The sequence below is a fragment of the Nelumbo lutea genome, chromosome 3 (assembly GCF_056320005.1).
Source record: "Nelumbo lutea isolate HS-2025 chromosome 3, American lotus-T2T, whole genome shotgun sequence".
Lineage (NCBI taxonomy): Eukaryota > Viridiplantae > Streptophyta > Magnoliopsida > Proteales > Nelumbonaceae > Nelumbo > Nelumbo lutea.
This window is the reverse complement of record NC_142686.1, coordinates 30,161,464-30,187,373: the sequence shown is the minus strand read 5'-3', so window position 1 is coordinate 30,187,373 and position 25,910 is coordinate 30,161,464. Positions and strand designations below refer to the sequence as shown.

The window sequence follows — 25,910 nt, the reverse complement described above, 5'->3', positions numbered from 1 at the left end:
AAATACATTTGATTAGGTATTTATTCTTTTTCTGTTCAAATTTCCAAAATTAGAAATTAATTTAGAGGAGGCTTAATGCCTCTACTCATGTTTGCACAATCCCTGCCACCATAGGAGTTGCAGAAGTCCAGAATCCTGATCTGTTTGTATGTACAGATTTGAACCCCTCTGAATGTTTGCCTTATTTTTTTGATAGCAAAACAAAATTTTGTTCACGGGAACAAAAATGAGTACAACTGAATTAAGCAGTCAGGTAACACCTTGTTACAACTTAGTTATAAATACTCAAAGGTACAATAATTGGATTTTCAATAGTTTCGCAAAACCTATATCCAAACCCTGTTCTGCTTGTTTGAGCAAAATATGGTCAAACCAGCCATAACCACTTTTCCTATATCAGTCATGATTTTTTCAATCCTCCTAGGTTTGTTTGTTTGTTTTGGATCAGAAATCCTCCTATGTATGTTTTGACACAACCTCCCACTTCTCTCCTTCCATATTCCCCAGCATATTGCAAAAGGGATACAACTCCAACTGATTTTGGCTTCCTTGTATCCTTGGCAACTTGGGAAAAATCTATTCTGGATCATTGGGCCGGATGTACTGCATTTTCAAAAGAGATAATAGAAATGCCATATGAAGTCAATCACTTTACACGACATGAATAGATGTTCCGGATTCTCTTCTTCTTAAAGACACATTTAACATCCAGTTGCTGTGCTCAATCCTTTACCACTTAAATGATCTTCTATCAATATGTTGTCCTTGGCAACTAACCATGTGAATGCATCTACCTTTGGGGGATTAGCACTGCCCCATATTCCTTTAATGGATGAAGTTTCCATCTGATTCCTTGCAATTCCATCTTAATAAGATTTGACTAAGAACCTCCTATTCTTACATTCCTTCCACCACAATTCATCTCTCTCTGTGGTAGAGACCTTCATCTCCTCTAGTTTACTCAACAATATGAGACATCTTCCATTTCCCTATTGAGTAAAGGTCTCCTAAGCTTCAGACACCATACTAACTGCTTTCCTCTCAGCTTATTGTATTGATTGATCTCAATATTATGTGTACTCAGCCTATATAGACTTGGGACAAAGATCAAATAGCTTCCTCACTCCACAGAAATCATCTTCCCAGTTCTGATTCTAGAACCATCACCCAACATAAAACCTTGTTAAACTCTTGAAACATTGATGAAATAACATAATGCCCCTCCGTAGATATGCTCCATATGAAGATGACACCTCCCTAAGGTCCCACTCAAATCTAACCACTCCATATCTAAATTTCTTTCCACTCCCCTCTCCTCCCTAAGGGAAATCTCTTTGGAGTTTCTCCATCCTATCTGCCATTGAAGCTGGAAATTTTAAGAGGATAAATAATATATGGGCAGATTAGACAAAACATTTTTAATTAATGTAATTCTTCTCACAAAGGACAAGAATCTTCCCCTCCAGCCTGCCAACCTTTTATCAATTCTCTCCATTTTTTTGTTAATAAAATAGAATTTATTAAAATAAAAGAAATACATACAAGGAAAGTGACCAGTGGTCACCCAAGAGAAAGAAAAACACAAAAACTTGAAATCCACCCCCTCAACATCATAAGTCACGTTACTCACCCAACCAAACAAGCGGTTAAATGCCAATGGCACCTTCCCCACCAAAGAAGAACAGAACCGAACCAACAAACAAAAACACAAGAACAAAGACATGCCCCACCATCTAACTAGACAGTAATAACAATCAATTAAAAACCACCCACTCAAGTAGATGTTGCTGATGCCTTGGTCCCAAACTCCCAATTGGCAGCCCCAAATAGGTAAAAGGGAATTCCCCAACTCTACAATAAAGAGACACAACATAATCTTTCAGCAAATCATCCTCCAACTCCCACTCCTATCGTTACACTTTTCTTTAAGTTGACCATTAATTCTGTTAACAGCTCAAAACTATTCAAAATAGCCCTCAAATTCAGAACCTGTTCAACCAATGCATCAAGGAAAATGAGAGTGCTGTCTACATATTGAAGATGAGATTTCAATGGCCACAATGATTTAAAAGGCATGCCTAGGCGCACAGGCGAGGCGCATTTTAGGGTATGCGCCTCACCCAGGTCCTAGACACACCCCTTTCAAAAGGTGCACACCTGGTGCACCTTGTTCGCTCACTCACTGAAGCTCTGAGAACCCCCTATTTGCTAATTTTGTTCATTCATTCATTCCAATAAAATATCTTCTTAAAAGGCAATTAAAGTTATAAAATATTATTTTTTATGTGAGAAATGAGAATTTAAGACCCTAACATGGACTTGTTTGGGCTTGCCTCGAGGGACATGGTACAAAGGCGACCCATAGAATCAAGAATGCAATACGTTTTACATCACATTAGCTACTTGAAGCAATGCAATGAGGAAAAAAGAGATTGTGGGTTTTACATGCTTGAAAATGCTTTATATATTTGCTTTTATTTTTAAATTTTCATTTGAATACACTTTACATGTTATGTTTATGTATTTTAATTTTAGATAATAGGTTTTTTAAACATTTATTTTAAAATTTAACTTTATATTTTTTATTAACACTATGTTTAATAATTTTGATTTTTTGCATTTTCTAAAATTTTTGGCATTTTTTGAATTTTTCGACATTTTTTTTTGTAATTTTGTGCCTTGCTTCAAAAAGGCCCGCGCCTCACCTTGCGCCTTAGGCGCAAATTGGCCCTTGTGCTTTTAAAACACTGAATGGCCATTTGAACCCACCTTAAAGCCACAAATCAATTGAAGCAACTCAGGTAGAAGAAGAGATGAGAAGACTGAAGAGAGGTTTCAGGAATATGGGTGGCAGCATAGCTTCTGTCTAGACCTAATTGATATTTAATGAGAGTTTAGAATGTTATAGAAGTACAATAATGTTAACTTTTTGAATAAAGTTAACTTTTTTCTCAAAAAAAATAGAAGTACAATAATGCACCTCATAGGCGGGTAGAACATAAAAGATTTAAAACATATAATGGTCCAGGTCCATTTAGATTCAATACGACAATTCCTTTCAAGTTGAGCATGGATACCTATCATGCTCAGCTTGCCCAACAACTGAGGGAATCTTGTCTTAGGTGATCTTTTGGTGAAGACATTGGCTAGCTACTTTCCAAAAGGCAAGTTGGGGATGCATAAATCTCCTGAGATGATTCTTTCCTGAACAAAGTGTCTATCTTGTACATCATCTCATTTACTTTTTTTGTTTTCAATATAATCAGTTAATTTTTCTCTCTCAAAAAAGTTTCTATTAATGTCAATGTGTTTGGTCCTATCATACTGAACAGGATTATTTGCTATGTTATAGTAACTTGATTGTCACAGTAAAGCTTTGAGGGACTTGAAGGGATGAGAGATCCATCCCATGGACGCCCAAAGATTGCGGAATAAGGGGGCGAATTTCAAAATTTTTTCTCTCCCTTCAACTGGGAATCACATTCCCTATTTAGAAAATCATATTTTCAAGGATCATTCTTGAACCTTAAAATGAACCAGATCTGAACCAAAAGGAATATGAGAGAATTATACCTGATACGGAGAAGTGATATCTCCCAACGAAGGTGTTCACGCCCAAGGAAGGATCCAAAGACTGCTCCCACTGAAGATGGTGCAGTGCAGGATGGAGCAGAATCAACAGTGTTCTTCCCCAAGAACTCTGTCATTTGCAAGAATCAGTAGAATGGTACGTGAGCACAACTTCCTTTCAATCATTTCTCAAAGAACTGATGTCAAGATCCAATATTGACTTCTCTCACAACTGGAGATCGAACTGGCAAACAGGGCGGCAAGAACAGGGAGGCGGCAAGAGAGTATTCGCAGGGTGTAGAATTCTCTCTTTTTGATTTCAGCACTAAAGAGGATCTGATGTATATCTCCTAAAGGCTGCCGCCCCCTCCTTCTTTTGTTAATTAAAAGATCAGCTTCTAATCCCATTAGGAGCTGCTTATCCAAATCATATTTGGATCAGCCTTCTCTTTTAGTGATAAGGATAAACCCTTATCTTATCTGCAGATTAGATTAGCTTTCTCCTAATCCCATTAGATCTGAATCACATTCAGATCTGGATTCTTTGAGTGGATAGGATTAAGACCCTATCCTATCTGCTAATCCATCTCAGAATTCGCCCCTTTAATTAACTAAATAAATAGCCCAGTTTGAAATGGGCTTTAGGCCCATTAAGCTTATGTGCTCACTTAACCTTCCTAAATGCTGCCCAGTTGGGCTTCCTTGTATGGCGTGGGACCCAAGCATTGATCTACACATCAGCCACATGGGTTCGGCCCAGCCTTTGTTACAAGGTCTGGTCGAATACACTGTTAAAGACAGTGCACCCCCTGAAACCCATCGAATGGGTTCTATGGGCCCAACACTTACCCTAAGTGGTCCCTGGGCCAAGCCACCTTGTAACACCCAAGGACTGTGGGCAGATGCAAGATTAGCCCATCAGGTATTATCCTCAATGGTCTTATACTTAACCTCTCAGCCCTTAATGATCATACACTGCCCGACAAGAGAGGACCTCTCCCTCGGCTGCAAGGAACAGTGTTGCACTCTCTACTTATATGGATCCCGGGAATTAAAACCTTTTTGCAAACATTTTAGAAACCATAATATATATACTTTTATATATCATATAAAATATACTTTGCAAAACAAATCTCAACGGTTGAAATCGGCTGCCGGCAGTCTTGGTTTCCAACAGTGAGAGTGCATCCCCGATCATTACTTTTGTCCGACAAATGGGCTGATTCTGTCACTATAATCACCCACTTAGATGAATTCTCGGATTGTCCCAACATACCCAGGTTTTGACCCCCGCTAAGGATCTCACTGATTGGTACATCAAAGATAGCCCGATCCGACACCTAGTGTAGTATCATAATCGAGTCTAGAGGTCGGGTGTAACTTTCCAGTTTTGCCCATCAATCTCCAAGGTCCAGGGCAATACTGGAAATCTGGTCCAGTTCAAAGATTCAATTAATCCCACACTGTATGTGCCTAGGGTCTCACCCCGGTAGCTGAGACAAGCCACTCCAACCGACTTGGTGGCACCACAGTGTCAGCCTTGTCAGGATAGGTCTCCCCAGATCGACCCACTGGCTGTGAACATTCTAAACTAACACAAGTCTCAATAAGTGTCCAGTTTAAGGGTATTACACAGAAACATACCAAGGGAACATGAATCAAATATGCACTTTTATTCATTTACAATCAACTCATAAAGTACATCAATTTTGATTGAAGCTAAGGGCATACAAAACTGTCTAACAGGACTATCAATATGAATTTCCAATTCCTTTAACAGAATCCAATCCACAACAATTCAGCCACACAATGAGCCATTGCTCTATACTTTGCTTCAGCACTAGATTTAGCCACGACTTTTTGTTTCTACTCTTCTAGGTGAACAAGTTTCCACCAATAAATGTGCAATATCTAGCTGTAGTCCTTTTGTCCCTTGCAGACCCTGCCTAGTCGGCATCAAAATGTGCTCTAACTGCTAACTTGTCATGTTTATTGAACAATAAACCCTTTCCCAGACATGTCTTGAGACAGCTTGGATTCCTTTCAAGTTTCAACAACTTCCATGTGAGAAATTTTGGGAGCATGCATAAACAGGCATACAATATGCACACTGTAAGGCAATGGATGATATATGGTCTGTAGGGTTTTGGAAACTGAAGGTGGGAATGGTAAATTCCGCCCTGCTAAAGTAGAGTGAGGAAGCAGGTCTCTTTTCTGTCTGAACAAATGTCCCTGATTATTAATGAAGTAGGTCTTTATTATCTTTACTTATTTGCCTGCTCCTTACATAGTACCTGTTTTATCAATGTAACTTAAGTAAGGGTAGATGAGGCACTTCACTTGTATATTTTTTTTGATAAGTAAAAAAGAAAAAACGATTACAGCCAATGACAGTGTTGAGAGAAAACCTCCAACAGAACAGAAAACCAACAAGCTTCCTAAACCCAAGCAAAATCCCTAGATGACTAACACCCCAAACAACCCGAGATAAAACAACAAAAAACCAACAGACAGAACAGAAAACGAACAAGCTTCCTAAACCCAAGAAAAATCCCTAGACAATTAGCACTCCAAACAACCTGAGATAAAACAACAAAAAACCAGTAATAAATGCAGAAAGAAACAGCAAGAACCCGGGAACCAACAAATAGCATCCACGGACCTCCAAACCTTACCCTCTCGCTTGCATTGAAAACCATATCTTCCATCACTCTTCATCAACGATATCTGTCTCCGTTCCTTCGTTTTCCTCCCAAATACCATCCCCTTCCCCAGCTGCTCTTCCCTTGTTATTTTCCTGCCTTATATTCTGTTCAAATTGTTCTATTGCCTTCTCATCACCACCTCTCCTCCCAAAAAGGAAAAGGCCAAGATATTTCCCAACTGCCACCTGTCTATCTACCAATTTATCAATATCGGCTCTTCCCTTTTCATATCGTTAACATCCTTGGAGTTGTCTTTCTTCCCTCCTATCTCTCTCTCCCCCTCTCTGCTCTCGTCTCCAATCACTTCCTTGGCACTTCCTTTTCTCTCATTCTTTCCCCCACTGTCAATAGGTTTCTCCTTCATTATCACCTTCCCTTCCTCCAAACTTCTCCCAGAAGACTCTGTCCTATTCCTTTCCTCCCTTTCCCTTGTGAATGCTCCCTCATCTTGATTAACTGACTCGATACCCTGAGGCTTCTTGCCTGCATCAATTTCTATACAAATTGCGTCAATGCTATTTGTCTGATATTTCTGAAGTCTTGTAGTAGCCTTTGATCCTTTCCTTTTGTAGATTCTCTTAAATCTACAACAAGGACCATCCCTGATCAACCCTACCTTGAGAAGATGAAAAACCTTGGTTACATGAACAATCTGCCTGCTACTGGAACCTCTCGATTTTTTCCAAGCTGCCTTGTGTTTCCCCAGCTTTGACTAAGTCCATCCCCAGCTTTCCTATCAAAATTGTAGACCACAATCCTTCTTCTTTGTCCTCCCTCTTAGAGTTCTTGACATTTGTTACTTCCCCCGCTTCCTGTGTCCTTTCCTTGCTATCAAAGCTGCATGAGAAAACCTTGCTCTTTGATGGAATTCCTCCCTTATCAGAATTTTCTGTTTCCTCCATTCTAACATCCTCCTTAATCCCATCTGAAGATTTGAAAGTTTCTTTCTCAGATTTTTCAACAGAATCCTTGACAGTAGCTCTCTCTTGAATTCTGCCTTCTTCAGAAACCCAAAGAAGAGCATGAATAGCTGTCTCCATTAACCTTGTTTCAACCTCCAGACGATCGTAGACCCTCGATTTTTCTGATCCCACAAATTTCGTAATCACCCACTCCCAAACCTCCTTCTTCCTCTTTCTATGGATGTTGTAAGCTCTCAAATTGTTTTATTTGAAAACTTTTACCTTCTTTGTCCTCAGGTACAGAGCTGTGTTCTTTCTCACCCTTTCTTCTCCCTTGAATGACCATCCCCGAATAGGAGTCCTCTCTTGTCTCCCACTATTCAGGCGAATATCATGAGCAGCCTTCGAAGAAGACGAAAATAGATCTGTCTTATGGTCTATAGGACTTAACGCACTAAAGAGGGGGCAGATCTGCAATTCTTCATTCTTTATAAGTTCAATATAAATTAACCTTGGTTGACTGGGAGAGACTATTATTCTATTCTCTCCAGTTGGCAGCTTTTCCCCCTTCGCACAACTGTTTTCATCTCTCTCTCTCTCTCTCTCTGCTTATATATCTACATAACCTGCTGGGTCTCTGTTTGCTCACTTAGATTTTTGAAAAGTTCAAAAGTTGCAATCGTGCCATTTTCCCTCTCTGCCTAGTTTTCAGGTGGCCAAATATTATCTGTTTTACATAGTTTTGGTGTCAATAGATGGATTATTGAGTTATCTATCCAATGAGACCAATACCTTGTAAGTCTTATGTATTTTAACTGTCATCATCATCATCATCATCCAAGCTATATCTCAACTATATGGGGTTGGCTACATGAATCCTGTTTTGCCATTCAGTCTGCTACAGGATTTCAGTATTTCTATTCTCTTGGGCTCTCTTGGAGTTTATTTTTTTTATCTTTTCTGGTTTGTTTAGCTCTAGTATAACTATTAATGGGTTATTGGTCATGTATTGCTCAAACAAAATAAAAAAAAGAAAGAAAAACAAGAACAGGTTATTTGCTATCTTTTAGGAGTTGGTCCTTATTGGAGTCCCTATGGATTACCTATAGGTTTGTTTTAGTTCTAAACTCTAAAACAATTGGAAATTGTTTTGGGTCAATTTCCCTAGTTAGTTTGGAGTTTGTAAAGGAAGATCCAAGCCCTTATGTCTATAAATAAATTCATTGTAATTGTAATTAGAAAAGTTGATTTTATAAATAAAAGTTCGGTTTAGTGAATTCTGGTTGTAGCCTGGCTTTTCTATCGTTTTCTTCTTCTTTTTCACTTATTTCTTCTCTAAGTGACTTATGTCTTTGTTTTTATTTGGGACAATGTCTTTGTTGTCTGCTTTAATTGCAAGAAATTTTTTCTTTCTTTTTCTTTTTTATCAGTTGATGAGTGGAAATTTTTTTTTTCTCTTTTTTCCTTGTCCCTTTTTAATTCTTTGGTGGACAGCAAACTGTCTACTTGTTTGTCAAGCTATATTCTTGATCATTAATAAGTAGCCATCTCCTATACTTGAATATCTGTCTAATTTTGCTGGATATAGTCAAACACATTTCTTTCCTTGTTTGTAGGTATAAGAAGCTCCTGTCCAGTGTGGATTTGACCAAAGACTTTTTCTATAGTTATACATATCCCATAATGCGAAGCCTACAGAAAAATGTCACAGCAGTGGGTGAGGAAAGGATGCCATATGATAACATATTTGTATGGAATGCATTTCTAACACAAGCAATTCGTTCTAGATGTAATAACACTCAATGGACTATTGCACTGGTCCATGGACATTTTAAACAGGTACTCAGCTTTTTGCTCCATCTCAGTTCTCCATTATCGGATGAATCCTCTGCTTGTGCATTATCATAGAAAGTATGCAGCATTGGTTTTCAAGTATGAATGGTTTTGGATCTTCTTTCTGGATCAGGAGTACTTGTTACATGTTTATTCCTTAATCCAAAATAGCTTTTAGCTGGTTTGGTTATTGCCACAATTAGGTATTTTCATTGCCTATTTCATTCTTGTTATTGTTTATTTTGTAGCCTTTTCTTAATTTTGACTTCGTGAGCAAATGATAATAAGTTGAGGCACTTGGCTTAGGTTGACTCAACCTAGCTTTGTTCTAACACTTGGGGTTCACTACGTGAATCCTTCTACACTGTTTAAACTTAAGTCCAGTTGATATTTTCTGTTAAAGTCATAAATCTCCAAGTCCTTTTGAAGAGGGATTGCAGAAGAACTCAAAAGGGACCCTTAAACTTTTTGGAATTGGCCCATCCTTCTATTCTAGGTTCACTCCTTGATGTGAGTGTCTATGGACTTCTGATTGGACTCATAAGGGAGATCCATCTGACTGGTAAAATGGGCTTTCCAGTTGACCTGTAAAACAAGTACACCGAGTAGGCCATATGAATAGAGAGACAATGAATATAGCTTTCAGTTTAGTGGGATGATGTGGTGGTTTTCATCAAATATCAAAGTTTCAATGCATTGTATGATACTATAACACTGGTAAAATGCATTAGCATATAATGAAAATTTGCTTTTTGTGTTTCATATTCATTGTCTTTTATGAGGCCAACAATGAGGTGGCTTTTCATCTCTTTGTTACGTGCTCATATGTTTCAAGGGTTTAGAGGCATTGTTTAGCTCTATTTTGGATCTTTCTGGCAATGACAAGACCATCCCAAGCTTATTTTCTGCATATATTTTTTCCCTATTGGATAAAGAGGGAAAGATTCTGTTGGGATGTGCTAGAGCAGCTATTGTTTGGATCATTTGGGATGAGAGGAGTGCTATAGGTTTAGCAACAGGGAGCATACGTAGGATGTATTGATGGATCTTATTGCTATTAGAAGTGACACATTGGGTTGGGGGCTAGGGAGGAATTTAGGGCTTTCTCCTTTGATGATTTGGTTTGAAGGTTCTCCTATGTAGTGATATCCTTTATGTGTTATATCTTAGTGGTGAAGACCCTCCATGCTGTGGAAAAGGAGTATATATGGATCCTGGATCTTGATGGTTGCTCCTTTGGAAAACCTGTATCATCAGTGGGAGAATCTTTCGGGATGATATGGAAATTCTTTAACATATTTAGCTCTAGTAGGGTCATTGAGACTCAGTGCAGGTGGAGATAAATGCAGTACTTTGATGGAAGTAGTTTGGGCAACCTGGGCTTTTATGGAATAGGAGTGTTTAGAGATGAAGAGGGCAAAATATTGGCTTTATACTCAGGACTAATAGGTGTAAGATATTCTCTAAGAGCTGAGAGATTATGGCTTTGCTTGAAGGAGTACAAAGAGCAAAAAATCTGAACATTCAAAAACTGATCATAGATGGAGACTCCAAGTTGGTTGTGGGGTGGCTACAAAGTGAGGAGGCCAAACTTTGGACCTATAATAATGAAAGGAAGGAATTCAAATGGTTGATACAAAACATGGAAGTGAGGATACAATGGGTTAAAAGCAGTGTAAATTCCTTTGCCAATGCTCTTGTTAAACAGGGGGAGGGAAGAAATCATTTGTTTTGGGCTCTGTAATAAGGAAATGGTTGAAAACAGTGCAAATTCCTTGGCTACAAAGTGAGGAGGCAAAACTTTGGACCTATAATAATTAAAGGAAGGAATTCAAATGGTTGATACAAAACATGGAAGTGAGGATACAATAGGTTAAAAGCAGTGCAAATTCCTTTGCCAAGCTCTTGTTAAACAGGGGGAGGGAAGAAATCAGTTGTTTTGGGCTCATCTGTAATAAGGAAGAGTAGTTTGGGGAGAGATAAGAGGGTTTATCTCTCACCATCTATATACTCTTATTGTACTCTATTTTATTTCCATCTATTAATGAAACTTATAGTTATTGAAAAAAAATGCAGTACTTCAATATTTAATTGATAACAATATTAGACTGGTACAAAAGGAGGTTGAGATAGATCCATATATTACTATTGGATGGTTTACACAGAAAACTGAGGGACCTTGAGCTTTAGGTTGTTTACTAACAGGCAAGAACCCTGTTATCCAGAAACCAGAGAGAACATCCCATTCAAATGAATTTGGATATCAGTAAGCACTTTAGATTGGGAATGGGTATAGTAGGTTGAATTGTTTTAGGATACACCCCTTCCTTCATAGTTCTTTTGTTTTGATTCGTTTTGCATCAGTTTTGGGCTGTCTTCTGTATATAGGTTCTCTTGGTCTTGCTCTGCCCTTTTGGGTACACCTTATGTTTGTACTTTTCTACTCTTTTAGATTAATAGAGTCTCTGTTATTGATGAAGAGGGGGGAAGAAAAAGAGAGAACATTCAATGATATTTCTTAGGCTTCCAGAAAACAAGTTAACTGCTTTTTTCTAAGAGTCTTGACTTGGGCTAAGTGATAATACATGAGATCGTTAGTTTATCAGTACTATACCACATTTTTGGATATCTGATTCTCTTGATGTACTCAGAATTATATTTAACTCTCTTGACAGGTCTTATCAATGATAATGGAATCACACTATTTGAGAAAAAAATGCAAGTGTTGATGAAAGAGAAAAAAAAATTCAATGATATTTGTTGGGCTGAATAAAATATGCTAACTGCTTATTTCTAAGTGTGTCAACCTAGGCCAAGAGAGCATACATGAGATTGTTGGTTAATCAGGCACTACACCACATTTTTGGGTATCTGGTTCTCTTGATTTACCCAAAATCATATTCAATTTTCTCTGCTGATCTTATTGATGAGTGCAAAATCACACCATTTGAGAACAAATGGGAGGGGTATGTGAAGAGCAGTCATAATCTTTTGTTCTTTCTGTTAGCACTTCACTTTGACCTTTTAGATAATCATGATAAAGTAGGTCTTAATTCTTAATTTGTTACTTACCTAAACAAATGCTTCAAGGACTGGTTTTAGATGATATGACTGGTGTTGGGAAAAGAATTATAAAAAATGTTGTTAATAATTGGGATGTAAGGCTTTTGAGGCAAGAAAGCTCTTCGGGGTGGAGCGGTTGTAAGTTCAAGTGTGATGAAGAAGATGATGATTGAGGTTGAGCAGAGTGTGTGGGAGCGGAGGTTGGTTATAACAGTTAATAGAGAGGATAAAGATTGGAGGAAATTGTTAGATACGGCGATGAATAAACTGGAACTAAAAGCTGAGGTAGCCTTAAAACCATTCTCAGACAGGAAGGTGATTCTACTTGTTGGTGATGAAGTAAAACGGGGCTTCACGACTTTCAAATATGAAGAGGGGCTAGTCCAATTTCAGAATTGGAAGCCGCTGTGTAATGAGGTGGAGCAGTTCTCCTGCTAAAACTGGTTGGACTGCCGTTCCACCTATGGAATGAGTCGACTATGGCGTTTACAGTGAGGATGCTGGGGGGAGTTATGGAGAAAATAAAGCTACAAGACTTACAGGCCGCAGAGATTAGGATCGCAGGGGTGAAACCAGAAACTCTTCCTAGGTCAATTGAAGTTCTTTCTTGTGAGGCCTGGTACAAAGTCTGGCTGATTTCAGAAGTGGAAGCGACTCTTTGGGGACGAAGCTCCAAGGTTGAAGACAATGCTGATGTGGCGGCTGGGTTACACATGGCACACATTCGGTGATGGGAAACTCTGTTCTTTTGAACATTTCTAAATGGGAAAATGGAAAGTCGGTGAAGGTAAACCAAAATTTAAGTAAGCCAATTAAAGAAATTCAAATTTTTTTGAATTAAAAGAAAAGGAGGAGACCTGGGCTTCATGTGCTTATGTGGCCAAAAGGGGGAGTGGCTTGACCAAAGGTTTAGGAGGAGCTGTCGAATCTGATTCAACTGGAAGGCAAAGCGGTCCGACCAAAGTTCAGCACACCGACTCACGTGACAACTTAAGTAGTCACGTGGTTCAGGGAAAAGAGGTTCTGGTTATAGACGATAGAGCTCGTCTATCTTCTTCTCCGTTGAGCACGAATGACCGTATCACCTCGCAGACTCAAAGTTGTGAGCAGGGCTCAAAGGGATCTCTGCAATGGATTCTTCGAGCTGAAGCAGCTTCTGCTAGGGCCGTCCAGCCCTCACAGGTGTTGGGGAAGATGGGGTCACTGTAACTTAGGAGGAGAAGCTCTGAAGCGCGTCTGAAGACACTGTCTTTAGAACGTTATTTGCCCCCACTCAGTTTTACTGAGTTTGCTGTTGGGTTACAGGCAAATTCGTTCCCAGGATACAACAGAGCCTTGGGCGAGAATCTGCAACCAGCAAAGTTGAAGAGTCTCCAAAGAAACCTTCTATGAGACTGTAGCAGACCGGACTGAGAGAGAGAGAGATAGTGAATTTCGAAATTGTCTTTTTGGAGTCTGATTCATGCTCCTTAAATAACTTGTGAAGATGTATGAGGAAAAGGTAGGTGTTGGTTTAGAGAAGGCACCTTGAACAGTTACAATTTCAACCATTGTGACTGTTTAAAAAGTTGTTAACAGTTGGTGACTGTTAACTTTGAATTGTGCCTCTTGATAACACCCGATCGAATCGTGACCGTTGATCTCATCAATGGTGATCAATGGTCATCAATGTACCAAAACCAGAGCCGCCCATCGCAAGCCACGCGGGTGCGAGCAAAGTGCGCCTCTAAAGCGCCTCATTGCGCCACACACACGCGCACACACGCGTGCGCGCGCGTTGCGCGGTATCGAATCCCCATACTCTCCTCTACTAATTCTAAGGAGTGTAAATCAGCTCCTATTGAAATATTGAAAACAAAACTTATAATTTTCCAATGTGGGACAAGTTCAAAACTGGGTTTTTGTAAGAGAAAAACTGATTTTTTCAAACAAGTGTACAGGTGCAATTTCTCATGTAATTGACCAATCAAACCCATTGGATTTAATCTCTTATGAGATTAAAATCTAACAACAGGATCAGCCAAATCCAAGGTACACTAGAAATCGACTCGAGGAAAGGGAGGGAGGACTGGGTAGCATGCAGTTTGGAGGAAGTCGAAAGTGATGAAGATTCTGAAGACAAGTCTAGCTTAGGCAGTGTTGGGGATGAGTTTTCGTCTGAGGAAGAGCTTGAGGCAACTCTAAATCTGGAGTCGCTGTTTAAAGGAGAAGTAGAAGCTACAAATCAAAGAAACACTCTATCTCAGCCTGACAGAGGAACGACAGTCAAGAGCACAGTCAAACTCTTGGAGTTGGAAACCCTCGTTCACATTCAGAAGGGCCATTACCAAATATTTCTGTTGATTAGGAAGTGTGTAAGCAATTTCCTGAAACTTCTCAGCGGCAAGACAGGAGTACAGTAGAGGGATAAACAAAAGGGTGAAAGAAGGACTCACTGTTTAACACAAGGGACGGGAAGATACTCTCTTCAGAATCAAGCCAATGAGATAGGTGAACCCCACTCCCCTAAACAGGGCACAACAGACCACACTAATACCCCCTGCACTCCCCTTCCAAACCAGCAAACTCCAGGTTGCAGCCTTTGTTGAAGAAGAAGAGAGAAGAGAGAGTAGTGAAGTTAGGGAGAGTGGGGAGGGGATGTGGGAGGAAGCAAAGAGAAATAAAAGAATTTGGGAAATTCTGGAGAGGTTGTTGAATGAAATTGAGGAGAATTATTTACAGAAGGAAGGGGCAGAAGAGGTAAACTCTGAAAAATCTAGAGAGGATGAAGGAAGTTCGAAGGGAAAAAGCACGAAGGAGTGAATAAGAAACCCGACAAAGGAGAACTGAGTAGTGAAGACTCTGTGGCAACATTTGTGGAAAAGCTTGGCAAGGTAAAAAAGAGGAAGCTGAGTGAGGTTGAAAGACTAATGAGGGATGTGGAAGGAGTTAAAAGCTTTGATATTAAAGGGGAGAGAAGGAAAGCAAACAAGTAAGGTCAACAGAGGTTAGGGGTAATAGGTAGAGAAAATGAAAATAATCAGCTAGAATGTTAGAGGTCTGGTAAGTGCTAGAAAGAGAGCAGTCATTAAAGAGGCAATCAAGAAAATAAATCCAGATGTGGTAGTGTTGCAGGAGACCAAGAGGGCAGACTTTGATATCAGGTGGGCAAGGAGTGTCTGGAGAGTTAGGGGAATCAGTTAGGCTGCGGCTCCTTCCTGGGGGGCAGCAGGGGGTACGGCGACAATGTGGAAGAATGATGTCCTCACAGGATTGGAGGAATTGATAGGGCAATTTACAGTTTCAGTAAAGTTTAAGCAAGTGGAGGATGGATTTGAATGGGTTTTAACAAATGTGTATGGGCCAAATGATTATAGAGAGAGGGGGAAACTATGGGAAGAATTGGGTGATATTAGGGGACTGTGGGAGGGACTGCGGTGTATAGGCGGGGATTTTAATGTAACCAGTTTCTCAGAAGAGACAAATAATCCTAGGCACAGGGTGACCACTAGTATGAGGAAATTTAACCAGTTTGTGGATGCCTTTGAGATTAAAGAGATCCCATTGTCACATGGAAGATTTACATGGTCCAACCTCTATATGAATCCTGTTTGCTCTAAGCTAGACAGATTTCTTTTCTCAAATGAATGGGAAGAGCATTGGGAAAGCTTGACATCGAGAGCCCTTCGAGGGTGACCTCTGATCATTGGCCTATTGTGATCTATAAAGAATAATTAAGAAATGCAGGGCTTGCTCCATTTAGGTTTGAAACATGTGGCTAGGTCACCCGGGGTTTATTAGGAAAGTCAAAGAATGGTGGATCGAGAGCAATCCTGCAATTGAGTGGAGTGGAATGAGATTCCACAAGAAACTCCAATATTTGAAAAATAGAATTAAGGATTGGAACATCCTAGAATTTGGGAGGTTGGAGGAAAGGAAACAATATGTGACTGCACAAATTGAAGAGCTGGACTTGAAGGAAGAGAGGGGATGTCTTACAGAAGAGGACAAGAAGCTTAGATGGAGATTGCAGAAACCGTTAGAGGATTATCTTCTCAAGGAGGAAATAAGCTGGAGGCAAAAATCAAGATGTAAGTGGTTAAAAGAGGGAGATAGGAATACAAAATTTTTTCATGTTGTGGCAAATGGAAGGAGGAAGAACTTCATCTCAAGTTTGGAAATTGAAGGAGTAACATTATCTAATCAAAATGAGATTGCAGGAGCTTTTGCTGAACATTTTAGATCTATCTTTAGAAGATCCATAAGTAATAGAGTGTGGATTGAGAACTAGATGGGCTATCATTGAGCTTAGAGGATAGGGAGTGGTTGGAGAGGAGATTTGACTTGGAAGAGGTGAAGTAGGCTATTTTCTCTATGGATGGGTCAAAGGCACTAGGCCCAGATGACTTTACAATGGCTTTTTATCAGGATTGCTGGGAGATATTGAAAGAGGATCTATTGATGGTGTTTGATGAATTCTATAATAGAGGAGTGATCACCTAAGCTTGAACTCCATTTTCATAGCCTTGGTTCCCAAGAGAAAAGAAGCAAATCACTCGAGGGACTTTAGACCAATCAGTCTTGTAAATAGTTCATACAAAATCGTAGCAAAGGTCTTGTCTCTGAGGATTATGAAGGTGCTCCCTACCATTGTAGCAAATAATCAAGGAACTTTTGTAAGGGGAAGGCAAATAACAGATCGAATTCTTATAGAGAATAAAAGTGTAGAGGATTTCAAGAGATCAAAGAAAAAGGGGGTAGTTTGCAAATTGGGTCTAGAAAAGGCTTATGATCTAGTAGACTTGTCCTTCCTGTTGGAGGTGATGATCAACTTTGGGTTTGGAGATAGATGGTGTAGTTGGGTGATGGGATGTATTCGGACTTGTCATTACTCTATTTTGGTGAATGGGACAGTGGAGGACTTTTTTCCGGTGTTGAGAGGAATCAAACAAGGAGACCCTCTTTCTCCTTTTTTGTTTACCTTGGTTGTAGAAGTGTTGGGGAGGCTAATCTCTAGAGCAGATTCTAGGAATCTAATTAGGGAGTGGAGAGTTGGGAGGGAGAATGTACCACTTACTTGCAGTTTGCAGATGATACAATTCTTTTCTATGAAGGTGGGGATATTGATTGGATTAGGAACTTGAAACTCACTAATCACCTTTTTGAGCAAATGTAAAATCTTAAAGTAAATTTCGAGAAAAGTTGTATAGTGGGGGTTAATTTGGGGGAAGGGGAGATACTGGAGTTTGCTGATATTTTGGAGTGTATAGTGTCCAACTGGCCCTTAAGTTACCTTAGCCTGCCTTTGGGAGATAATCCACAGAGAGGTGGCTTTTGGACCCTAGTAGTGGAGAGATTTGAGAAGAGACTTGCCTCATGGAAGAAAAATTATCTTTCTCTTAGAGGGAGAATTACCCTAATAAGGTTTGCCTTAGCTAACATGCCTGTTTACTTTTTGTTGGTATTTAAGATCCCGATAGAAGTGGCTAGTAAGCTAGAAAAATTAATGAGAGATTTCCTTTGGGAACCATGGGAAGAGAAAAAGGACCATAGGAAGAGGAATTTGGGAACATAAGGAAGAGGAATTTGGCTCTATTAGGGAAATGGTTGTGGGGGTTCTCACTAGAAAAAGAAAAGTTGTGGGAAGTATTCACGGGCTTGTAGAGAATGGATGGGACTTTGGCATTCTGGCAAGGGCTACAAGGGCATCTCCATGGAAAGTAATACAAGCTATTTTGCCTCAGTTTTCTCTCTAGATCAGGTATGACTTGCATTTTGGCCACCTTGGGAACAAGTTTGGGTTGGGGATTCCCCTTTAAAAGAACATTTTCCGACTCTCTTTGCTATCTCTACCTTCAAGAATGAACCAATATCTACCTTCCTTGTACCATCTAACTCTACCTCCGGGTTTGGTTGGAATTTAGGACTGACAAGAGATATCAGGGACACAGAATTGGATAGTACCTTATCCCTTGTTTCAATCCTTAATGGGATTTTCCTGGAGCCATCAAAGGCAGAGAATAGAATTTGGACCCTCTCTCCCTCGGGTACATTTACTTGTGCATCTTTCTTTAGAGCCATAACACAATTCCTATTGGCTTGTCTTTCCCTGTTAAAGAGGTGTTGTGTAAACCTATTCCTCCAAAGGTGGGGAGTTTCTGTTGGGAGGCTTCTTGAGAAAGAGTTAATACAGGAGATTTGCTTCAAAGAAGAAGACCCAATAGATGTTTGTCTCCTCATTGGTGTGTCTTCTACAAAGCTGCTGGTGAGTCTGGGTTTCACTTACTAATTTCCTATCAATTTGCAAATTATATTTGGGAATGGTTTACTTCTTTGTTTGGGTGCAGGTGGAACTCTCCAACGAATGTGCAAAGCTTGTTTACCTCCTTTCCTTCTAACCAGCCAAAAAAAAGGGCAAAGATAATGTGGAGATGTGTTAGGGCTGCAGTTTGTTGGCCTATATGGGAAGAAAGGAACTTAAGGATCCTCTCAGAGAAGGAGAGAACTGTGGTAGCAGTTATAAAAGTGATTCATGTAAGGGTAACTCATTGGCTGAAGACTTTGGACCTATTTGCAGAAATTTCAGTAGATGACCTGCTTAGGAACTGGAAGGAAATTGCAGATTCAGTTTCAGCTAGGAAGGTCTGAAGCTCTTACTGGACCCCCCACCTCTTGGTTTTGCCAAACTGAATTTTGACGGCAGCAGCATGGGCAATCCAGGGCCCTCCGGAATTGGGGGAGTCATGAGGGATGAAAAAGGGAATGCGCTAGCCATGTTTTCTGGGCCAATTGGAACAGGAAACTCTTTGAGGGCTGAGATTTTAGCAGCTTTGGAAGGGATTCAAAGGGCTAAGGATTTGCACATAAACAAGCTGATCATAGAAGGAGACTGAGACTGTAATAAACTGGTTAAAAGAAGACAACTCAAGATTATGGAGCTACAGCAATGAAAAGAGAAAATTTAAATGGTTGACCAAAGACATGGAAGTCCAATGCACATGGATAAAGAGAAGTGCAAACTCTTTCAGTCTTTTGCTGATGGCTTAGCTAGACAAGGGGTGAATAGGTGTTCTGTTTTTGGGCTCAGCTGTAATTGTTTTTATTTTTTGGGTGTCTAGTGACAGTTATGGGGAGTTAAGCTATTTTAGCTCCCTTTCTATGTATTTTCAGTCTTTAATCATTTAATGAAATCTCTGTTATTGATAAAAAAAATCAGTAGAAAACAAAATATAGGTTAAAATTCTGAGATTGCATATTTTTCGTTTTCTTTTTCTTTTTGAGTTTGTAACTGCAGTGTAACATTATACTGTTGCTTGGTGTAATGGTAAAACCTTGGGATGGCAAGTTTGAGAGTATGGATTTGAGTTTGAGAATGACCACTTTGTGAAAAAAGAAAAAAATGCGAAGGGTTAGGTTTATATCGAGTCCACCCCTCCCAAGACCACAGATAGATGGAACTAATATTGTGTATGGCCTCTTAATTGCAGCATGATTTCAGCATAAGGGGGTTGCCCTGTTTCCATCCAAGCAACAGACATTATTTCTTTTTTGTTTTATGTATTATGGTTTTGTATATGCTTATCAAAAAAATATTACGATTGCATATATCCTTCTATGGTTAAAGTCCTTTTTATCTTGCTACAGATTTTTTGACTTCACTACTTTTTCAGCTTAACAAATAAGTTATGCTAATTATTTAATTTACAAATATAAATAAATGTTTGAAGAACTTGATTCCAAGTGAAATTGGATCTCTATATGTTTGAAATTATTTACTCATTGTAATTATTGTTACTGATTGTTCAGATTACTATTATTGCTTGATTGCAAGGTGTTGAACATACTCTGAACTAGGTGCAAGATCTTACAACAACTATTTTAAGGGTCATGAACTTTTTTGTTTATGGCAGGTAAAACTATCAATTTTTGGGAGGGAATTCAGTGTTTCTCTCATTTCTAGACGTTCTCGGCATTTTGCAGGAACGCGGTATGTTGTGGTGCAAGTAACCTTGGGTGGCTGATATGTTACATCTTCTGTTTTAGTCTTTTTCTTGATAGTAAAGATTTAAATTCATTATTCATTAAAAGAAAAGTGAAAGTACAAGAAAAGGTGACAAGTAATCATCAGAGAGAGAGTTGTCAAGGTGCTTAGGTGATTCTAAGCGACAGTGGAGTTCCTAGTTGACTGGGTGATAGGATTTTGCAAAAAAAAAAAAAAATAATTTCAGGTTAGTTCCCTAACTTTATGTTACAAATTATCATGCATATAAATTGGAAAATAGCAATGCTGTTCACTAAATAATTTGAATTTGCTTTCAGATCATAGTATCTAAAAGACAATGACATTTTTAATGAATTAATTTCAAATTTTCAAACATGACACTATATCATAATAAGTATTTTAATTGATTGCATGTTAAAAATTATTAGCTACTAAAGAAGGTTATGATTTTATGCTAATAAAAAACTTTTAAGAGAGTAATGAAAAAGGAAAAAGAATAAGGGGCAAAGCTCTTTTTCTATTTAACATGAAGGAGTATTGAAAAAACCTCTTTATCCTTCTCTTTTTTAATTCCTTTTCTCTTCTTAAAAACATTGGGTCTTTTATGTTTTAATGATAAAACCCTTAAACAAAGTATAAGCAGTATACATAATATACACATATATCTATATTTATAAAAGAGTATATTATAGGATGTATTAACACACATAATAATAAGATGTGGCCATAGCAATAATATTACAATAAGGTGCTTGTCTTGTGCCTAATGGCTATATAAACCATGGCATTGAGGCAAGGTATCCCAGCCAAGGGTGCCTAGTTGCCTGGGTGATGCTTAAGCAGACATCTAGTGATGCCTTGACAACTATTTCGGAGAAGAAAAACCAAAAACAAATCATCCATTCACCCCTTGATAATAGACACCCAATATAATCATTTTATAAATCTCAAATGGCAAAGACAGGAAATATGACTGAAACATCCACTAAGCATCATCTCTACAACAAATCAACAATTAACCACATTGTAGTTCATCCAATCGAGTACACAGTCACATCCCTGCACTCCTGATCATCTCATATGAAAACACCAACCACCCCTTCTCACAATATTGGTTGCTACAAGAAACTGTTGTTTGGGGATATAGGGACACCATCAAAAAAGTCAAATGGCTTACGAGAACCATGTCAGTTAGCTTTCAGTGGGTTAGTAGATCGGCAAATGCTTTGGCAGATTCTTTAGCTAAACAAGGGGCTTCAAGGGATTCTCTGTTTTTGGCTATTTTGTAACCGTAATCTGAAAAGAGTTGGGTTTGGAACCACCTTTAAGGGGAGGTAACACCTCATGCCTCCTCTTAGGGTGCTTCATGCTTGTACTATTTCTATCTCTATTTAATAAAATACCATTCATTCATAAAAAATATTGGTTGCTACGAAACCTTCAGCTCCACTGTTTAAACTAAAATTATTAATTTTTAAATCTCATCTTCCCCTTCTCCACACACCACTAAACTTTCAGAAATTCTTCTATTCCAGCCCACACCACTGAAGACACATTTCTTGGACTCAACAAAAACACTAGTTTGGTAGCTCCTTTCCCTTCTGTCTTCAATTTCTAACAATATTTTCCTTGTGAAATCTTCTCCTAAAAAGAATAGGCCTAACTTTTTGCTTACTAGTAATACTTTTTCAGTTACCAACTTTATGTCCATTTACTTCTGGCAACACCTTTTTTTGATAGTAAATTATAAAAGAAAAGAAACTTTTTAAATAATGAAAACTGCTGAATTACAGTAGATGGAAGGAGTGATGAGGTAGCACACAGACCCCAAGTCTAGTAAAAGATTAACAAAAACACAAACTAAAGCTTTTACTTAATATGAGATTCTGAAAATGACTCCTATATAGACGAGAAAGCAGATGTGGAATTGTTACATTGAGCATTTGCAAATTCTGGGTGTACTAAGGGGCCATTTGATATTTTTCCTATGCTATTCATTAGTATAAGTGTCTTGATATTTTTACTATGCTATTCATTTTCATTTTTCATGAAATACAGCTATTTGAAACGGGGTGTGAATGACCGGGGCAGGGTTGCAAATGATGTTGAGACTGAACAGATAGTCCTTGATGAAGAAGCTGGGTCATGCAAGGGAAAAATGAGTTCTGTAGTTCAAATGCGTGGTTCAATTCCACTTTTCTGGTCTCAAGAAGCTTCTAGATTCAGTCCTAAGCCTGATATAATCTGTATGGTCATCCAGATGATGCCATTTTTTTTTTCATTTTTCAATGCTCATTTTCTTTGTTGTTAGATCTAGCTGGAGCTCATAACTGCTGGATGCTTGTTTTCTTTTCTGGTTCCAGTGCAAAGATATGATCCTACATACCAGGCAACCAAGTTGCATTTTGAAGACCTGGCAAAGAGATATGGAAATCCAATTATTGTACTTAATTTAATTAAGGTATGTTCCTGGATTCATCTAAAAATGCCCCTAAGTTTTGAGACTGTTGCTTGCACATAGAGAAGTAATGTCTTTCATTTCCTCTTCCCCTTCATTTTTGCTCTTCAGTTTTGTGTGTGTATTTCCACTTCATGCCTTACTTGTTTTGGTTATACTGAGTTACTGGACTCAAAAAGCATAACCTAATAGTTGTGATACAATATATCGTCCATCTGTGCTATGCATCTAGTACTAGTTGGATTTTCTCTTATTTGCAAAAAAATTCTATATAGAACTATGATTCCTTCTAAGTATATGTCTCCTCAAGCTAATTGTAATATGGCTTTCTGTATTTTTAATCTAGACCAATATGCTATTTATTGATCTAAATAGAACAGAATGGTGAAACAGGATTCATGTAGCTGACCCCATATAGTTGGAATAAGGCTTAGATGATGATCAATATGCTATTTATTGCATTCTGTAAAGCTCAATGCTACATTTCCTTATGTTTTTGTGTTGTATTGAGTCTGTTGACTCTATGACCATACTGATTGTTCATAATTCTCTTCTAACCATGCACAGAACATTAGCCCTTACAAGTTGAAAAAGTGGTATATTTCTTGTCTTTGATGGTTCGAAGCAGCACAATTGTATATGTGCTACATACATCTAGTTGTTGATTTAGGTCTGTGAAGAAGAGAGAGTAGAGAAGAGGTGAAGAATATATTGGGAGCAAAAGAATGCTATATGTGTGTGTGTGTGGTGATATGTGAAAACATTTCAGTACATCTAGAAATACATATATGCATATTTGTTTTTTTTTTTTCTCCCTACATATAACTTGACGGGACAGATATGGGGTACTGCAACTTTTAAATCTGGTGGTGGGCTTTCTAGGGTGAAGGAAGGTAATTTGGGTGGTTAATAATGAAGAATAAAGATGGAGATGCATGGGAGCCGAGACAAGAGAAAAAGGATCACTTGGTTAATTGGGAAATTGTGTGCAGAAGTAAAGAAGAGGGGGGTTTGGGAATTGGGAGGGTAACTAGAAAGAATCAAGCTCTGTTAGGGAAATGGTTGTGGAGATGGCCTTTGGAAAGAGAGAGATTGTGGCATGGGGTGGTGGGAAGCATTCATGGGAGGTCAGAGAATGAATGGGATGCTGGTGTATCGAGGCAAGCTAACCTAGCAGCACCTTGGAAGGCTATTCACAACACCCTTCTTCAATTCCTCAATTTTATCAGGTATGAAGTTTGTTCTGGCAACTCTATCCTTTTTTGGGAGGATATTTGGGTAGGAGACTCACCATTAAAGGATTTGTTCCCTTTGCTTTTTTCTATTTCTTTGTACAAAAAAGAAGTGGTCTCAAAATTTGTCTCACCTTTGGGAACACCCTTAGATCCTACTTGGGATTTTGGGTTTCGTAGAGGACTTAGGAATTCTGAAATTGAGTCTCTTTCTTTTTTGCTTGGGTGTCTTAATTAGGTTTGTTTGGATCCCTCCAAGCCAGATAAGAGGGTTTGGACTCCTAGACCCAATGGAACCTTCACTTGTGCTTCTTTTTTCAAGTCCATCTCTCAACTTTCTACTCACCAACCCTTTCCGTCAAAAGAAATTTGGTGTAGGCCAGTTCCCCCCAAAATTATGGCTTTTTGTTGGGAAGTTTTCCATGGGAAAGTAAACACTTTAGACAACCTACAAAAGAGAAGACCTTTTCTCTGTATTTCTCCTAATTGGTGTATCCTCTGTAGAGCTCACGGTGAGGATTGTTACCATCTATTAGTATCTTGTCCATTTTCTACAGACCTTTGGGCTTGGCTACTTTCGTTGTTTGGGGTAGTTGGAGTCTACCAGCAGAAGTTCACATGCTCTTCAACCATTCTACCTTTTATTGTCCTACAAAAATAGGGAGAATTATGTGGAGATGTGCTCGTGCTGCCTTGACTTAGACTCTTTGGAAAGAAATGAATCTCAGAATTTTTCAAGATAAGGAAAGGAATAGCCAAGATTTGAAAGACTGTGTGTTAAACAGGGCAATACATTGGCTGAAGACCTTGGAAATCTTTCATCAATTCTCCTTTAATGACATTTGGAGAAATTGGTCAGCAGTAGCAAGGTGTTCATCTTTAAAGGCCAAATCAATTACAAGCTGGTCTCCTCCACCCGAAGGCTCAATTAAGTTGAACTTTGATGGAAGCAACATGGGTAATCCAGGATTATCCGGAGTGGGGGGTGCTTTGAGAAATGAGAAGGGAGAGATTTTGTTGCTCTACTCAGGTCCTTTGGGAATTGGGAATTCCATCAGGGCATAACTTTTAGCTGCTGTACAAGGGGTCCAATTTGCAAACCAACTGGGGGTACAACACCTAATAATCGAGGGGGATTCCAAAGTGGTGGTGGGTTGGTTGAAAAATTCTGAAGAGGCTATGTGGCGATACAAGAATGAAATGAAGAAATTTAGTTGGTTGACAAGGAATATGTTGGTCACTGTACAGTGGGTGGGGAGATCAGCAAATACCTTGTCAGATGTGTTAGCTAAGCAAGGGGTAAATAGGGAAGAATTATTTTGGGCTCAGTTGTGATTCTTATTTTTCTTTCCTAGTTTACTTGTAAGTTTCAAGGAGGGGATGCAACTCACGCCTCTCGTTGGGATGATGTATGAACTCACTCTAATTTGCTTATGAATCAATAAACTTATTATTATTCATCAAAAAAATAAAGATGGAGATGCAAGTCTAATGAAGATCAAGTTGGAAATAGTATTCAAGCAAGGAAGCATGGTAGAAATAAGTTTAGGGAAGAACTCTTGCTGTTATAACCATGGTTCGCAATTTCGATATAGATGGACATTTCACCATGTAGAGTTGGAAATATTTTGGAGATATTTCCCTAATTTCACTAAGATATTTGGAAAATCTAAATAATTAGGAAAGTTTTCTAAAAATGTGGGATTATTTAATAAACTTTCAAGAAATCATTAGAAGAAATACAATTGCACATTTAAGGCTAAAAAAACCACAACAAAAAACTGTATAAATCAAATATGCGAAAATTACGAGAGTGTAATAGGTATCTTTCTCTGTCTCCCTTTTGGTCTTTAGCCACCTTCTCTTTCATAAATATGCAAGTTACTTGCCATTTTGACTTTTGTCTTTATTGCTACTATATATTTTGATTAGATTGAGAATGTTCTTTTATATTTATATGCATTTTCCTTTTTCTTTCGAATTATAGTTACTTGGTAAGTAAATCATATCAAAATGGTAAGCCATTATGATGATTTTAATGAAATATTGAAAAGTTTTTAATAATATTCTAAAATTTTAAACCTTAAATATGTAGTCTATCAAGAAAGGATTAAAGAGTGGAATAAAGAAGAATTTGGAAGATTGGAGTAGAAAGAAAGAATCGTT

General features: G+C 38.5%; 1 protein-coding gene across 2 annotated transcripts in view; it reads left to right on the top strand.

Annotated features, from left to right (window-relative positions):
- ATSAC1 (Phosphoinositide phosphatase family protein) overlaps positions 1-25,910 on the top strand; it is a 47,785-nt gene that overhangs the window by 2,960 nt on the left and 18,915 nt on the right. For both annotated transcript variants that reach the window (XM_088979697.1, XM_088979695.1), the window contains exons 4-7: positions 8,794-9,016; positions 19,963-20,039; positions 22,113-22,300; positions 22,418-22,515. In XM_088979697.1, the coding sequence (XP_088835823.1) occupies positions 8,794-9,016; positions 19,963-20,039; positions 22,113-22,300; positions 22,418-22,515 (586 nt within the window). The remainder of the gene's footprint in view (positions 1-8,793; positions 9,017-19,962; positions 20,040-22,112; positions 22,301-22,417; positions 22,516-25,910) is intronic.